Source organism: Schistocerca nitens, chromosome 1, assembly GCF_023898315.1.
Source record: "Schistocerca nitens isolate TAMUIC-IGC-003100 chromosome 1, iqSchNite1.1, whole genome shotgun sequence".
Taxonomy (NCBI): Eukaryota; Metazoa; Arthropoda; class Insecta; order Orthoptera; family Acrididae; genus Schistocerca; species Schistocerca nitens.
In genome coordinates this window covers 733,558,558-733,571,370 of record NC_064614.1, presented here as the reverse complement: position 1 = coordinate 733,571,370, position 12,813 = coordinate 733,558,558, and the positions used below count along the sequence as shown (strand labels likewise).

At 37.4% G+C, this 12,813-nt stretch overlaps 1 protein-coding gene across 1 annotated transcript in view; it reads left to right on the top strand.

Moving 5' to 3' along the window:
- The window catches only part of LOC126260097 (tRNA (guanine(10)-N2)-methyltransferase homolog), a 174,869-nt gene that overhangs the window by 152,896 nt on the left and 9,160 nt on the right, over window positions 1–12,813 (top strand). The window contains exon 9 of the mRNA XM_049957329.1: window positions 12,067–12,193. Coding sequence (XP_049813286.1) covers window positions 12,067–12,193 — 127 coding nt within the window. The remainder of the gene's footprint in view (window positions 1–12,066; window positions 12,194–12,813) is intronic.

Below are 12,813 nucleotides of genomic sequence, written 5' to 3'. Positions count from 1 at the left end.
ACTTACAAATATGTACCCTAATATCTATAAATAGTAACCTCAATAACTAAAAACACTATAGCCAAATGCAAAGATTAACATTGGGAGGAATCAGTAATGAATATGAGACATAACACTACATTGCTCTATTATGATGCACCCATGATATAATTCAACAAGCGATATTCTCAAAAGGTCATTTTTACTGGTGACAAAATCAGTGACTTCCGCAAGCTATCCTGCCAATACAAGAGTTAATATGTGAACTCACTAGGGTGAACTTCATCAGTATAACTTTAATGTTAGTACTTGTGGACTGTGTAAGACATAAGAAAAATGTTTCAAACAAGTGGAAAATAATGCATTCTAAACTACAATGCATGAAAACAGTACCACCTATGCAAATTTGAAATAATGTTTTGAAACAATGTAGTGTGAATACATGTCACAAATTTGGAGTCATCAGTGTAGACATGTATATATTGCAAGTACTAAGAAGGTAAATGTTACGTTACACTAAAACTATCCATTTTAATGTCTGTTTCAGTGACACACGTTTTGATTGTAGTTTGGTCGCCTCTTTCTATTTGTAGAATATATATTATTTTGACTCTTATCTTAATTTCTGCTACTGAAAGACATCTTCTAAGTAGATATACGAGGGTAGTTTGAAAAGTTCTCGTAACGGAATAGAAAAAAGGTTCTACATTACTGAAACTTTTTTTTATTTTTCAATGTAGTCCCCTTGTAGATTAATGCATTTGGCCCAACGATGTTCCAGTGCCTTGATCCCATCTCGAAAATGACTTTCCTCCAGCCCTGCAAAACAGTTGTCAACTCTGGCTATCAATTCTTTGTTTGAAGTGAATCTTCGTCCACCAATAAAAATTTTCAGTTTTGGGAAGAGATGGAAGTCTGACGGAGCCATATCAGGTGAATAAGGCGGGTGTGTGAACAATTCATAACTTAGTTCGTGTAATTTTGCCATGGCGATGGCACATGTGTGTGGACGCGCATTGTCTTGATGCCCGAAGATGACTTTCTTCCTCGCTAAACCTGGCCTTTATTTGTGTATCTTTTGTTGCAATTTGTCCAGGAGGTTAGCATAGTATTGTTTGTCCAGTGGAGAGATAATCTACAAACAGAATCCCCTTCACATCCCAGCACACTGATGACATGAACTTTCCCACCCAAAGAATTATCTTTGCTTACTTTAGTGGCAGAGAATCAGCATGTTTCCACTGCTTTGACTGTTGTTTTGTCTCTGGCATATAGTAGTGCACCCAGGTTTCATCTGTGATCACAAACTGTCTCAAAAAATCTTGTTCGTTTCTCTTAAAACAGGCCAAACATTGTTCAGATGTGTCCATTCTCATGGGTTTTTGATCCAGCATCAAAAGTCGTGGCACCAATCTTGCAGATATTTTTTTCATTTCTAATTCTTCCATTAAAATGTGATATACCCTTTCAGATGACATCTGGCAAGCGTGAGCAATTTCACGCACTTTCAGTTAGCGACACATCTTCACTGACCACTGTGCAGATCATCATCTAAGCTCTCCCGGACAAATTTAAATTCATTTATCCACTTGGCAACAGTTGAATATGAAGGAGCAGAGTCCCCCAGTGCATTCTGGAAATTGGCAACTTAATCATTGCTCAAATATAGATTTTTTCCATTTTCACAAATCACTACACGGGAACAACAGAGCCACATCACCGCCACAGCTCTCTTCCAAGAGCACTGATATGGCATGTGCCTACAGGCAACAGTCCAATGAATATCACATGAACAACTCATTGCGTTAGTGCTGACCTCTCGTGGTGATTCCAAGAACTTTGCAAACCACCCTTATAGTTGTAAACTCTTCCTTAGAAGCTGTTGAATCTTGCCGGAGTTCTGTGGACTATAGATATTTGGTTAAGATTTTCTCATAGCCAATGTGGTATTAATAACATGCAATATGTTCATTTGCCTACAAAATGAGAAACCATGAATTAGCTTACTGTCCCTTGAGAAAATTGCTTGATACGGTATACTGTGAACTACTACATCACATGAAAAGCCCGGAATAGATAACAAAGAGAACTATGTGATTAAAGTATAATAAATTGAACTTTAATGTACCTTTATTTGTAAAGAGTTGTGTAAAATTGTATATGGAAGGTGAACTTGTGACTGTTATCATAATATTGAGGGAGAGATAAATGAGACTTAGATAAAGTGAAATTTGCAGAATGGAGAAATGTGATATAATTCGACGATGAATATCTGTAAATCTTTTTCCATTAAAGTGATAAGTGACTTGTACAGTGAAGTGTAGGCTTTGAAGTAGAATTTCAAGTATGAGTGAGCTAAGCATGTGCTGTGTGCCAAAGGAACAGCAACTGGTGCAAGGTGGACTACATCAGAGTAAATTACAGTTATGTGGCAAACTTAGCGGTCTAATGTCTTGGCTGTTTATACTGTGTCTCTCCACAGGGCCATGGGTGAACCATTGTAATATCCTGGAGATACATCTTTAAGGCCTGAGGCAAACACAGATGTGTGGCCTAGTGCTTGTGCTGTCTACTTATTCATGCAAACTGAAGTACCAACAATACTGTGTGTTCCTATGGTCAGTCCAAAACAATGCAGCCTGATAGGAAAATGGTGTTAGTGACAGTGCAAAAATGTAACACCGAGTGTGCAGTGTTGATTGACATGAACTAATGAAAATTTATGAAGTCACACTGTAAGAAGTACTAAAAGAATAGGAAATAACCTCCAGTATGGGGAGAAAAAAAACCAGACGCAATAACCTTTGCGTAGTCTTAAGTATTTTGTAATTGTTGATTGTTTTTGTAAATTTTGTATTTAATTAGAATTTAAGTTTTATGGGCAAACACATGACGATAATGAAGAAAGGTATAAAAAATTCCTGATGCTCCCATACCTACCTTTAGTCAAGTAATAAAGGAATTATATCTAAATTTTATTCCCAGACCATGATCCTAATCCAGTGGTATTCAAGGACATCAAATCGTACCTTGCAAATGTAAGAACTAACTTGAAACCTGTGTCAGTGTTTTATGGCTTCGTGATCGTATATGCAGAAATTTGTAATATCATGTGTTCAATGAGACAGCCAACTACTGTCTGCTGTCATCGACAGCAGACAGTGGAGGTATACGTGATGTAATGTATGTACGGAACAAATGAGATAATAATTTTTAAATGACTTATGGTACAAGGAGTGATGATAAAAACAAATTTTTATTGACAATCTGTAATAATGTATAGGCAAGTTAAGATATAATATCCCTGAACAGGTCAAAGGAATCTTAATTAAAATGAACATTTTCAATCTTCTTTTACTTGTTTTGTATTCTCGCATGAGCTGCACTGTCTGAATAATTGATGACAAAATTTGTACTTTTTATTGAAATATACAGGGCTATTACAAATGATTGAAGCAATTTCATAAATTTACTGTAGCTCCATTCATTGACATATGGTCACGACACACTACAGATACGTAGAAAAACTCATAAAGTTTTGTTCGGCTGAAGCCACACTTCAGGTTTCTGCCACCAGAGCGCTCGAGAGCGCAGTGAGACAAAATGGCGACAGGAGCCGAGAAAGCGTATGTCGTGCTTGAAATGCACTCACATCAGTCAGTCATAACAGTGCAACGACACTTCAGGACGAACTTCAACACAGATCCACCAACTGCTAACTCCATTCGGCGATGGTATGCACAGTTTAAAGCTTCTGGATGCCTCCCGAAGGGGAAATCAACGGGTCGGCCTGCAATGAGTGAAGAAACGGTTGAACGCGTGTGGGCAAGTTTCACGCGTAGCCCGCGGAAGTCGACGAATAAAGCAAGCAGGGAGCTAAACGTACCACAGCCGACGGTTTGGAAAAGGCTAAAGCAGAAGCCTTACCGTTTACAATTGCTACAAGCCCTGACACCCGATGACAAAGTCAAACACTTTGAATTTTCGGCGCGGTTGCAACAGCTCATGGAAGAGGATGCGTTCAGTGCGAAACTTGTTTTCAGTGATGCAGCAACATTTTTTCTTAATGGTGAAGTGAACAGACACAATGTGCGAATCTGGGCGGTAGAGAATCCTCACGCATTCGTGCAGCAAATTCGCAATTCACCAAAAGTTAACGTGTTTTGTGCAATCTCACGGTTTAAAGTTTACGGCCCCTTTTTCTTCTGCGAAAAACATGTTACAGGACACGTGTATCTGGACATGCTGGAAAATTGGCTCATGCCACAACTGGAGACCGACAGCGCCGACTTCATCTTTCAACAGGATGGTGCTCCACCGGACTTCCATCATGATGTTTGGCATTTCTTAAACAGGAGATTGGAAAACCGATGGATCGGTCGTGGTGGAGATCATGATCAGCAATTCATGTCATGGCCTCCACGCTCTCCCGACTTAATCCCATGCGATTTCTTTCTGTGGGGTTATGTGAAAGATTCAGTGTTTAAACCTCCTCTACCAAGAAACGTGCCAGAACTGCGAGCTCGCATCAACGATGCTTTCGAACTCATTGATGGGGACATGCTGCGCCGAGTGTGGGAGGAACTTGATTATCGGCTCGATGTCTGCCGAATCACTAAAGGGGCACATATCGAACATTTGTGAATGCCTAAACAAACTTTTTGAGTTTTTGTATGTGTGTGCAAAGCATTGTGAAAATATCTCAAATAATAAAGTTATTGTAGAGCTGTGAAATCGCTTCAATCATTTGTAATAACCCTGTACTTCAAGAAAATTTGAAATATTGTCTGTTTGAGTCAGAGACAGCAAAGCACTTTGAAGGGTAGTTCAATGGAATGGACAGTCTTGAAAGGAGGATATAGGATGAACATCAACAACAGAGGAAAGGAAAATGGAATGTAGTCGCTTTAAATCAGGTGATGCTGAGGGAATTAGATTAGAAAATAAGATACTTTAAGTAGTAGGTGAATTTTGCTATTTCGGTTGTAAAATGACTGATGATGGCCAAAGCAGAGAGGATATAAAATTTAGACTGGCAGTGACAAGAAAATCATTTCTGAACGAGAGAAATCTGTTAACATCGAATATAGATGTTCTTTTCTGAAAGTCTTTTCTGGAAGTATTAGTATGGAGTGTAGCAATGTGTGAAAGTGAAATGGGGATGATACAAAGTTTAGACAAAAAGAGAATAGAAGCTTTTGAAATGTGTTCGTACAGAAGAATGCTGAAGATTAGATACATATATCACATAACTAATGAGGAGGTACTGAATAGAATTGAGATGAAAAGAAATCTGTGGCTCAAAAAACTGACTAGAAGAAGGGATTGATTGATTGGACATAGTCTAAGACATCACCAATTTAGTATTGGAGGGAAGTGTGGTGGGGGTAAGAATCATTGAGAGAGACCAAGAGATCAATACAGTAAGTAGATTCAAAAGGATGTATGTTGGAGTAGTTACTTCAGAGATGAATAGGCTTGCACAGGATAGAGTAGCATGAAGAGCTGCATCAAACCAGTCTCTTGAATGAAGACCTCAACAATGAGTTATTTAAAAACCTGTGTGCAAATATTAATCAGCAGTAGAATAGAAGAAAGCATAACTAAAAACTCCAATTGTCGTTTATTAGAACAGCACATGCCATAAACTTGTTATTATAACTACATCAAAATCTGCCACGGAAAATGAAAACTTCAAAAAGGTAATCTTTATTGGGTCCCGTTATAATCCCAGCCACACAACATGTGAAAATACAGCAAGGTGTGTTAAATCCAACTTTAAAGATAATTATAAAAAATGAATCTTTCCCATTAGGAAAGCAGTTCCTTTCTCTCTACACAAAATAATATAAATATTTCATGCTGCATGTAAAATGTGCCAGTAAAACTTAGTTGGATTGTTTCATTATCACTGGGATTGTTCTAACGTTCCGACGACTTAAAGTGTGAGTGTGGATCTGGATTATATCGGCTTATTCCCCCAAACCACCTTCCACTTCTTTACGAGGTAACTTACATGGAATTTGCAGCCACTCCTCTTTACTGAATAGCCAGCTGCTGGAAACCCTCTTGACTTCTTCTCCGTTGAATAATACTAGGTACAGGAATTTTTAGACTCTTTCTACTTATGAAATAAGTAGCCATACAAACTTTACTTTGCATCAACTGACAATGTATTTGACCTCCATAGACAATAAAAACCTCACTTTCCACATAAATATATAACTTCCTGTAAGTCTCTCGTACAGTCGGATGTTAGAAACAAATTGAATTACAGTTAAAAGAAAGTTGGCTTGGATTCCATGACCTTTCTTAACATGAATCATAGAATGAGTCTTGCCTCTAACAAGGTTGCGTCAAGAGTCTACAAGACTTTTTCAACTTATCTTGTTTTCATAACAATAGTCAATGACACAATAAGCACAGAGCTGCTTATAAACTCCATGGTTCTTCCTTACACACTCACTAAAACATTTATGGATTGCCCGACAGGAACTTGTCAGTACTGTCTGATCGCCGCATCTACTTTCTTCCCACAGCTGATTTTAAACCTGCACACACAAACATGTGACACACAGTAGGTATGATTCTACCATCCCACACTCATATCCAGCATATCATGTGTTTGAGATGGTAGAAGGGTGAGTGGTTCTAGAATTTACACAGAAATTCTCAAATCAATCCCCCCCCCAGATCGAACACACAATATTTTATACATAATCATTATGCAAATAATATCACTCATAATAACATTTCTTATCTTAACAGTATACATTTCTTACATACGCTTATATACATTCTTTACTTTCCATAACAATCTCTGTCCTCTCTTGAACAATCTTTTGCTTATTGCTTTTCCACTCTTTTCTTATTTTACTTTGTTATTAAGAGATGAGCACTTACTCATGGTTTTAGTCAGCTTTATTAGTATTTAGGAATTGTGAGGACTCTTTTTCTCTTCTTTATTCCCTTTTTTTTCCAATCGTAAACTTCAGGTGTTTGTGACATATGGGTAATTTATTTTCTATTCTTATCTTTTGTACTGCCTTTATCCTAGTATGTACTATTTTCATTATTTGTGGCTTGGAAGAACTCTGGATGAAATAAAAGTGTTATTTTGACACTCATTTACTTCCATGAAACATAATAATGCTAGTTGTTCATAGAATTCACACTTCCCAGAATAATCCCTATAAAATTTTTGAACTTTTGTCACAATACTGTCACCTTCTCCTAGGATCAGCACCTATTCCTTGCTTGTGGGTTGACCTTATAAGAGCACTTCCTCTTTCCATTCTGGTAGGTATGCCCCTTACAAAACAGCCCTATTTTTTAGCCCACAGATCATTCTATCTCCACCTAGGTATGCCTGCCCATTGTACTTAGTGAATGCTAGGTACGCCCCCTTATCCTTTCTGAGTAGGCCTCATGGTTCATTACCCTAGTATAGATTTCTATGTATATCATAATTAAGTATGTTCTAGTAAAGATATAAATCTACTTAAACTTTTGCATTCATTCTTTAATGTATCATTTACTCCCTAGAGTCCTCCTCTACTTATCGACTTCTATATTTTCAATAGATACTATGTCTACATATACTATTTACGTCCCACTATCCTTCAGTTCATCAGAGTACTTATTACACTGTCATTTCTTAATGATCAACATGACTAATTCCTTTCCTACTGTTTTCTCTCTTTGCTCCTGCCTCTTTCTTATTTATCCGTTACTCATTACTACTTTATAGTTGTTCATTATGTAGCGTTTTTGTTCCATAAACTTATATGTTTTTGTCACTCCATGTGCATGAGTTCATTGCTTTTTGTCTATGTGCACCTCTTCTTATGTACATTCGATGTAGAACCATCATAGCTTCCTATATATAGGTGCGTATTTCCTTATGTACACACATTTTCCCCCTCACCTGGCAGCTCTCACATTGTGACAGGCTTTGTCTTACATAATTTAATGTTTGAGTAGAAGTGTATATCTGTGTATATGTGGATGTGCGTTCATGTAGTCTGTCTTTTCAGCCTTCTTATCTAAAGATAAGATTTAGATTTCTAGTAAACACGGAAATAAGGAAGGCTTCCCCTAGAAGGTACCCCACACCAAATTCGATTTTCTTGGTATCTTCCAAATTTTTTGGTAAAGCTTGGCTAAATCTTTTTAAGAAATGGGTCAGATATACCTCTCTGTCCGGCTTAAATTTAGGGAAGCTCCCCATTGCAAATCAATCACCGCTTCACTAGTTAATACAACATTAGGTGATGTTACCCTTTTTTCTACTTTATCTTGGATAAGCTTAATTTCTCTCAACAGGTCATCTACACCCTTCCTGGTATCATTGAGTTCGGAAGAAGGAATAGGCGATACATATTCGGATGTTATTCTCTTGGTAATCTTTCGATCTCTAATTTCTCCAAATTGTTCCTCCAAACTAATTACATTTATAATGTCAGAGTTTGCTATTTTCTCTTTGAAATTTCTTTCTAAATTATCTACCCGTCATATGATACCTGTAATTTGCGACTGAATGACTGGCATTAATTCATTCTGCTTACCTACACTCTCTTTCAAAGTATTCAACCCCTGCCTTACATCATTATACTTAATATTATACACATTTTCAAAAGATCCTAACTTTTCAATAAGTTTGTATTCTACAGTATTACATTTGTTCTCAATGTTAAGTTCTAACCTTTTCAATAAATCTCGAAGTGTGTCTGACTAATGTCAGTAAACATACGTTTTATATGAGTAGTCAAAGAATTCGTCAACTCGTCCTGTAAATCTACTTTTAAATTCTCTACTTTATTACTTATTGCATCGAACTCAGTTTTCAAAGCACCCATGCCTTTACATAGATTACTAAATTCTTTGCTTTGAGAGTCAACTTTGGTGTTCAACAAACCTAAATTTGTCATTTGGAACCGAGCGAGGTGGCGCAGTGGTTAGCACACTGGACTCGCGTTCGGGAGGACGACGGTTCAATCCCGTCTCCGGCCATCCTGATTTAGGTTTTCCGTGATTTCCCTAAATCGCTTCAGACAAATGCCAGGATGGTTCCTTTGAAAGGGCACGGCCGATTTCCTTCCCCATCCTTCCCTCACCCGAAGTTGCGCTCCGTCTCTAATGACCTCGTTGTCGACGGGACGTTAAACACTAATATCCTCCTCCTGTCATTTGAATATTTAGAGTTTCACTCTGAGCATTTAATTGAGAATTTACTAAGTCTAGTTCTTTACTTAGAGTTGCACTCTGAGCATTTAAAGCTTCACTCTGAGTATTTAATTGAAAATTTAATGAGTTTAACTTAAGACTCTGAGCCTTGATTAAATTTATCAACTCAGCCTAGTCAGGCACTTCTTTGCTAATTTTCATGGCCATAGCTGGGTCTTGAGTTTCCCCAACCTGTTATATATTTTCCATACTTTTATATGCCTTAGCTCTTGTAAGTATTTAAAACTAACTTTAAATATGATAATTACACAATAAAGTTCACTTAATAGTATCTTGTATCACTTTGTACTAAAGTAATCAAGTTTTGTTTCATGCTCACCTGGCATAGAATTCGCAGGATGTGGAGACATGTCACCACTGGTGAACATCAGCTGGTGTCAGTGGCATTGGGTGTATGTTGGTTTCTGTGTCTGCGTCTGCGTCCCTGCGATGGGTGTGAGAGATGTATACTGTCCGCACTGGATCTTCATGGTTGAAGCGTTCTATGTGTATTTCTTCTTAGACAAATAAGTCAAAATCTTTTTTGCTGTTTTTTCGTTGTGAATTTTTCATTTCTTCACCGTTTTTCCATTGAAATTTTGCTCTGTTGGCTACTTGAACATATTCCAATTTCTCTGAGTAATTCCCTTGCCTTATTATGTTTGGTTGCTATGGCAACAGATTCTTCTTTAGTTTTTTACTTAAAATTCCTGTTTTCTTGGTTGTCTCACACAGGTCGCCATATTCCGATAACTTAAAGTGTGAGTGTGGATCTGGGTTATATCGGCTTATTCCCCCAAACCACCTTTCACTTCTTTACAAGGTGACTTAATTGGAATTTGCAGTCACTGTTCTTTACTGAATAGCCAGCTGCTGGAAACCCTCTTGACTTCTCCGTCGAATAACACTAGGTACAGGAATTTTTAGAGTCTTTCTACTTATGAAATAAGTAGACATACAAACTTTACTTTGCGTCAACTAACAATGTATTTGACCTCCATACCCAATAAAAATCTCACTTTCCACATGAATATGTAACTTCCTGCAAGTCTCTCGTACATTCGGATGTTAGAAACAAATTGAATTACAGTTAAAAGAAAGTTGGCTTGGATTCCATGACCTTTCTTAACATGAATCATAGAATGAGTCTTGCCTCTAACAAGGTTGCATCAAGAGTCTACAAGAGTACTTTTTTCAACTGATCTTGTTTTAATAACAATAGTCAATGACACAATAAGCACAGAGCTGCATATAAACTCCAGGGTTCTTCCTTACACACTCACTAAAACATCTATGGACCGCCGCATCTACTTTCTTCCCGCAACTGATTTTAAACCTGCACACACAAACATGTGACACGCAGTAGGTAGGATTCTACCATCCCACACTCATATCCAGAATATCATGTGTTCGAGACGGTAGAAGGCTGAGTGGTTCGAGAATTTACACAGAAATCACTACAACGTACCAGTGATTTGTGAATAGCACAGGTACTCTCAGGCTTGCTCAGTTGTACATGAGCTGAAATACATTTTCTCATTTGGAATGAAATGGCACCCAATATTTCCTTAAGAATGCCTCCCCCCCCCCCCCCTCTCCCATTGGTCTGTAAGGCCACTTGGTACTACAAATGCCAATCCTGCAAATGTGCTCATGTGATCAGTCTATCAGAAAATAAGTAGTCTAAAATGACAGAAAACAGAAGTAATGGAACACAAATTGTTTGACAGAATGTGCTATTATGAAATGTGAAGAAGGCCTGTTTAAAAAATATTGGTCTGTGTTAATATTAAAAATATTATTTGGTGTGCATAAACAATGATCTGCATGGGAAAAATACTGGAAATGAGGCACTTCTTATAGAAACTGCTTCCCCACATTGCTTCTAAAATTTGAGTGGCACTGGAGACTACCAAATCATGACAGGAACACACCAAATGCCGAGCTGCAGCTTCAGAAGACAACAGAATTTGTGTTATCTATCACACTACGCACCTATAATTCATTGCAGTATGCTTCGTGTGCCTCAAAGTACACTTCTACAAGATGTTTCACATAAGAATGTCGTGTTCTCCAGTTGCCTGTAACTACTGAAGTGTCATCTCTTAACAGGCGGAGAAATAAATCAATGAAATGAAGTTGTTGAAAAGTATATCACATTATAAATGAAAATTGTCTGTAATATCTATTAATTGTTTTGCTGTGATGTGAAGATCTCACACGTAAATTTACAGGGGCATATTCTACTACAAAGTGAGGCCTTATAAACATTTGAAGAGAGTAAGAAGAGCTTTTGGTGTGTGTTCCTGAATTTAATCGTACATTCCACTAGGTCAACACCATTATGGGAAACCATCTGGAGGATTTATGGTAAACATATGTAGTAGACTAACTGTACTGAAACAGGGGTGTCACCAAATCATGGAAATATTTTGCAGAAAACTGTGGAACACCAATGAAATCTGTAACTGTACTGCCAACATCAGGAAACTGGATTCAGCACTATCTGAGGTGGCACTTTGTCATGACCGACTCCAGCATACTATTTTGTGGCAACCAGAGAGGAATCAAAGGAAATTTTCCAAGCAGTTCGTTACAAAATATGGCAGATAGGACAATTTCCAATCTAGAGGAGATAGAATAGCTTTGAACTTTGCTTGTTCACAGTTCACTACCTTAGATTTCTTTTTTACAAAATATTATGAGATAGAGAGATTTTTTTGTGTTCAGGAAGCAGGGTTTATTTTCATCTGAGTTCTGTTCATATATGTCAGTGAAGACTTTTGAATTTGGTTCTGTAATCTAAACTTATCTTTGTTTCTGTGAGAAGTTTCAATAGCTCACTATGTTCTTATTTTTCAGAAGTGAATACTCTGAAGAAAAATTGCCAACACATCCTCAACTCGAATTAATTGCTAATTCTGAACAAATACTGAGTGTGTATACGAGCAGAAGGCTATTAACATTTAAGAAAGTAGCAGAGAAAGTAGTAAGTACAGTTACACATTTCTTCTAAGTATAGATTAATATTTCAAAAGAAAAGTATTGATACTCATGTAAAGTTTAATTGTGTCACATTTATATTGTACTCTGAGCTGTGCAAATCTGAAACTCATCTGTGACATTATTGCTATGTGTGTTGTGAAACACTTCTTTTTTTGTCTCTTCCTTTTACTGCATCTTTATTGTTCACTTTGCCCTAATCTTCCCAGGACTGAAGTTGGCACAGTTCTTTCCAGTATCTTTGACCATAACAGTCATAAACTCTCTTTGATCCTTTCTCATTTATCTCGTATTGTCCTCATAACAGTTTGGTTTCTCTAAACCTGGAATCTGAGTGACCTTCCCCTGCATTCCAATCTTCCCCAACCTATCTCCCTTCACCCCCCCGGAAAGGAACTCAAGCTTAAGAAGTTGGGCATATGCGACTATTAGGAGCACTGAGAATTTTGCTCCTGAAATTAATTTTTTTTTTTTGTAATTTTAAATGTACTAATAATGGCAGTAACTTCTCATGATAAAGCAGTCCTCTATCAAAAAGAGCGTTCAGAAAAATCTGTTCAATTCAGAACATGTTCCTCTAAGGCCTATAGTGAGTGTTATTGGTTC